Source organism: Microtus ochrogaster, unplaced genomic scaffold (genome assembly GCF_000317375.1).
Source record: "Microtus ochrogaster isolate Prairie Vole_2 unplaced genomic scaffold, MicOch1.0 UNK1, whole genome shotgun sequence".
NCBI lineage: Eukaryota > Metazoa > Chordata > Mammalia > Rodentia > Cricetidae > Microtus > Microtus ochrogaster.
In genome coordinates this window covers 27592603-27597496 of record NW_004949099.1, presented here as the reverse complement: position 1 = coordinate 27597496, position 4894 = coordinate 27592603, and the positions used below count along the sequence as shown (strand labels likewise).

At 50.5% G+C, this 4894-nt stretch overlaps 1 protein-coding gene across 1 annotated transcript in view; it reads right to left on the bottom strand.

Annotated features, from left to right (window-relative positions):
• The window catches only part of Irak2 (interleukin 1 receptor associated kinase 2), a 56724-nt gene that overhangs the window by 44618 nt on the left and 7212 nt on the right, over window positions 1-4894 (bottom strand). Inside the window, exon 2 of the mRNA XM_005365317.2 lies at window positions 3497-3679. Coding sequence (XP_005365374.1) covers window positions 3497-3679 — 183 coding nt within the window. The remainder of the gene's footprint in view (window positions 1-3496; window positions 3680-4894) is intronic.

The following is a 4894-nucleotide window of genomic DNA, read 5'->3' as shown; positions in this document are numbered from 1 at the left end:
CAAAAAAAAAAAAAAAAGAAGTGTTTACACACAGAGACAGGCAAATCTCTTGAATTCAAGGTCAGCTTTGTCTACCCAGTGAGTTTCACGCCATCCAGGTGACACAGAAAGAACCTGTTTCACACACCACACACACACACACACACACACACACACACACACACACACACACACCACATTTGGATACCCAGGGGTAGAACAGTTGTCTAGCATGTATGAGGTCCTAAATTCATTTGGGTAGAAGTCAATTTTTCAAGTTAACTACAGTTAATAATTAGGCAGGTAAGTACAAAAACAAGATTAAATATCGTGGCTAGAAAAAGGGACTTTGAGCATTCTTAACACCGGAACTTGAGTGCCCCCCCCCACTCCCTGGGTGTTCACCTTCAGAAGGGGCAGGCAACTTTTTTTTCTCTAATGAGAACCAGCAAGAGTCAGAAAGGGGAAGTTGTTGCCTGGGGACTTGATCAGTGGTGAGCACAGAGCCAAAACCTCACAACGACAGCTAGGGGACAGAGGAGTGGGGACCCGCCTCAGGTGGCTTCAGCTATCAGGACTGAGGAAAAGGGCCTGGTCAGAGAAGGACTCTAACCACAAAGGCTGGGAGGTGGTGCTTCCAGCAAGACCAGAGAGCCCACAGTTGGGACCCCACCATCCCTCCATCTCCCAACCCCCTCCTCGTTAGCTCAGCTTCTATGGGAGTGGAGCAGTGGGCCCTGGCCGTGAACCTTGGGGCTTGGGACCTCAGGCCACACAGCCATTCTTTTGCTGTTTGTTTGATTTTGGGAAAGGGTCTCTCTTTACAGCCCTGGCTGACTGAGGACTCATAGAGATCAGCCTGTCTCGGCCTCCCAAGTGTTGGAATTAAGAATGTGCACCACTGTGCCTGACAGGAGGGTATCTCTTTAAATATGGTGCCACAGTCTTTGTTGACCTCAAATGGTAAAGATTTTTCCTAGATTAGTCAATGGCCAGGGGATGTGGTGGGAGGAGCCGTTTCCCAACCTCTGGGGCACCTCCTCTGCTATCAGACATCCTGAGGGAACACCACTGATCTCAGGGTTTTTCCTGGCTGGCCAACTGCCTCCCCAAAGTGGACCAGCAGTAAGTCCACTGTGACCACATACGAGCTGGCAGCTCTTCCTACCTCTGGGGACCCTTCCTCACCTCCTTTGGAGTCATTGAGAGATTATAATTAATTCTTTCAACATACAAAAAGATTTTTTTTTTAAACAAGGTCTCATGTAGCACCAAGCTAGCCCTGAACTCATTATGTCACCAAAGCCGGCTTTGAATTCTATTTTTAATTAATTATTTTTTTTAACTTTATGTGCATTGGTGTGAAGGTGTCCGATCCCCAGGACAACAGACAGTTGAGAGCTGCCATGTGGGTGGTTGGAATTGAACCCAGACCCTCCGAAAAAGCAGCTGAGCCATCTCTCTGGCACCCTGGCTTTGAATTCTTGAGTCTCCTACCTCTCCCTCCCAAGTGATGGATTACAAATGTTTGCCACCGTACCAGTTTACACCTTATCATTTCTCAGCATCTGTCACAGTGCAGTTTTCTAAGAATACAGAGAAACCAAAATTGAGGTCACAATCATCAGGAGCTGATCACATGATCAAATGCAAGGTCTCTTGGTTCTGGCGATCATGAGGACTAAGACTCCAAGAATCCCAGAGAGGGCTCAGCTTGGTATCCAGGCTGGTGCCTTCACAGGCCAATGGTGGGGTCTGAGACCCTGAAAGGAGGAGGGTCTCCCAGGGCTGTGGCACGGGCCAGACCTGGACTCAGCCAGCTGTATCTTGCGCCAGGCTTCTCTGGCTGGTACTCAGAGAATGGAAAACAGTGGTCTGGCACAGCTCAGGACAGGACAGGGTGAATTCTAGCAGGTTCTAAAGGGCTGTGAGCCAAGCAGGCTGCCCTGTCCAATCTGAAGGAAGGTGGACATGGAAGGAGACAGGGTAGAGAATTACAAATAGGACAGAGAGAGAGCCTGGGGGAAGCCATGGCCAGCAGGCAGGGCCTTGGTTTATGGGACAATTTCTGGGACTGCAAAAGCAAGCCTGGCTGGAGTCTCTCCTGATGGAATAGGCACCTCCTATTTAAGCCCCCAAGGGAAAGTCATCATGTGTGAAAACCCACATACATTAAATCCCAGGGAGTTTCCTAGCAGCTAAAGAGTGGGCACAGTCCCAGGGTGACCCTAGAAGCCCATGTGGGCTGCAGCTCTGAGACTGGGGTGCTCTAACCCCGATCCTTCTCTGAAGAAGACTTCTGGTCATCCAGGCAAGCACTGCATCAGGGTCTCTGGCACAGGAAGCAGCCATTCCCATGCTCACACAGGTCAACTTCAAAGCCTTGTCGGGACTTCCCAGGCCTCAAGGCTCCATCTCTTTTCTTTTATATAGTGCTGGGGTTGGAGCTCAGCACCCTACCCTTCAGCTACACCCCTAAACCCACCTTTCCCTGCAGGCTCCTCCCTGGGCTCTCCGACCCCTGTTATTTCTTTCCTCTCTCGCAGTGCTCTCTCTTTGGACTGGCCATCCCTGAACACTGACCACAGTCCTAGGAAGCGTCCCCACCTCATCACTTTCCCTTGATCTCTTTATTCTCCTTTCCTGCTACTGCTGCCTACCTGGCTCCCCAGGATTTAAATTTTTTTTTTTTTTTGGTTTTTCGAGACAGGGTTTCTCTGTGGTTTTGGAGCCTGTCCTGGAACTAGCTCTTGTAGACCAGGCTGGTCTCGAACTCACAGAGATCCGCCTGCCTCTGCCTCCCAAGTGCTGGGATTAAAGGCATGCGCCACCACCGTCCGGCAGGATTTAAATTTTTAAAATGTGTTTATTTGTGTACTTTTGTGGGGAGAGGCGCAGTTGCCGCGGCACGTGGGGAAAGGTCAGATGCCAACCTTTGGGAGTCTCTCCGTTTACCATGTGGGTCCCAGAGAGCAAACTCAGGTCATAAGGCTTGGCAACATATGTCCTTACCCACCCAGTCATCTCCCTGGCCTCTGTTGGCTGTTGTTGGTTGGTCGGTTGGCTTTGTTTTTTTTCAAGACAGGGTTTTTCTTGTTGCTCTGGCTGTCTTGAAACTCTGTAGACCAGGCTGGCTTTGAACTCAGAGATCAACCTGCCTCTGTCTCTTGAGTGCTGGGTGGGATTAAAGGCACGTGCTACCACTGCCCACTCCAATATTTTTTAATTACAAAAACAAAAGGTTTTAGGTCTCTGGCTAGTCAGCATTTCTCCTGATAATCCCAGTGCCAAGAAGAGTACATAGCAGGCCCTGCAGATAATATCTGATCAATAAATGATTTGGTGTTGAATTTCAATCTGGGATAAAGAAGGGTCTAGGGCTAGGCTGCAGCTCAGGGTCAGAGAGTTCATCTCGCCCAAGTTGGTTCCAGCCCCTGCACTGACAAAAGATGGACAGGGTCTTCAGACAGACACACAGCCCTTGCTGAGACCCTCTCAGGGACGCATGGCTACTCACAGCTCAGGACAATCTGGGCAGCTCGGTAGAGTTCCAGGTGACACAGGAGGTCCACCAGCTGCTGGACCGTGGCCTGTCGCATGGCCCACCACCACAGCAGCTCCCGAGTGATGCTCACACCCTGCACCCTCTCCATGGACTTGATCTTCCGCAGCTGTGTCAGGTCTGTGATCACATAGGAGGCTGGAAGGCAAGAGAGGATTCTGCTTAGCGCTGGAGATGCCGCCTCCGAGGGAGAGGCCCTTCCTGCCCCACTGCTCCTACCGGGTCTCAGCCCGGAACCCCGGGAGCCTTGGGTACCAGCAGTTTCTTGGCTCGGGATGATCTCTTCCCCAACAAGAGCCTCAACGGGGAGCAGAACTGTGCCCGCCCCATCTAAAACAGAAGCCCCTGCAGGCAGGGAGTTTCATCTCTCTCCACCACTGCCACAGCCCCAAACAGAGAGACTGCCCGGCTCAGGGCAGCAGGCTCGGATGCAGATGAGTGGACGGCTGCGAGGTAGGGAGGCCCTCAGCCTCAGGGTACCCCACTCTTGGAGGACCCCAAAAAATGTCCCCCAATGCCATTCCCTGAGCACCTGGCACAGTAAGTCTCACCCCGGTGGGAAAAATTAATAGGTCTGCAATTAATGAATGAACGATGAACCCATGGTCACCATTCATGGAACTGTCACAGGGATCAACACAGCCTGTGGGGTCGGCACTCTGCTAACCGTGACGCACTGGGCAGAACTGTAAGGAGCTGTGTTGGCAATAATACAAAATTATGCATTCCCTCTTTTATTTTTTGAAACAAGGTCCGGCTGTGTGGGGTAGACTAGCCTACAGTGCAGCAATCCTCCTGCCCCTGTCTCCCATATGCTGGCATTAGTGGCATGAAGCAGCACACCTGGCTTCCCTTTGGATTTGTTTGGTATAAAATAGATGGGGGTTCCCATGGAAAATCCCAACCTCCCTGGTCAAGTCCACTAGGCTGCTCTCTCTCATCCTTCACAGGGTGCTGGCTTCAGATGGATTTGGACAGACGAGGTAAGACCCTGACCTTATTTGTTAATGCGGTAGTTCAAGCCTCCTCCCAGTTGACCTATGCTCATCATAAATGGCTACTTTTCAGCTTTATTTCTGTTTACTGAACTTGATGGTGCACGCCTTTAATCCTAGCACTCTGAAGGCAGATGCGGGAGGACTTCTGTGAGTTTGCGGCCAGCCTGGTCTACAGAGTGAGTTCCAGAACAGCTAGGACGACATAGTGAGAACCTGTCTTCATTTTTTTTAAATATTAATTTTATTTTTGCTATTATTGTTTTTATTGTCATGGTGCTGGATACTGAGCCCAGAGCCTCATCTCACGTGACTCCACTCTGAGTTTTTCTCTCCAGCTTATAAAGAGTTTGTTTGT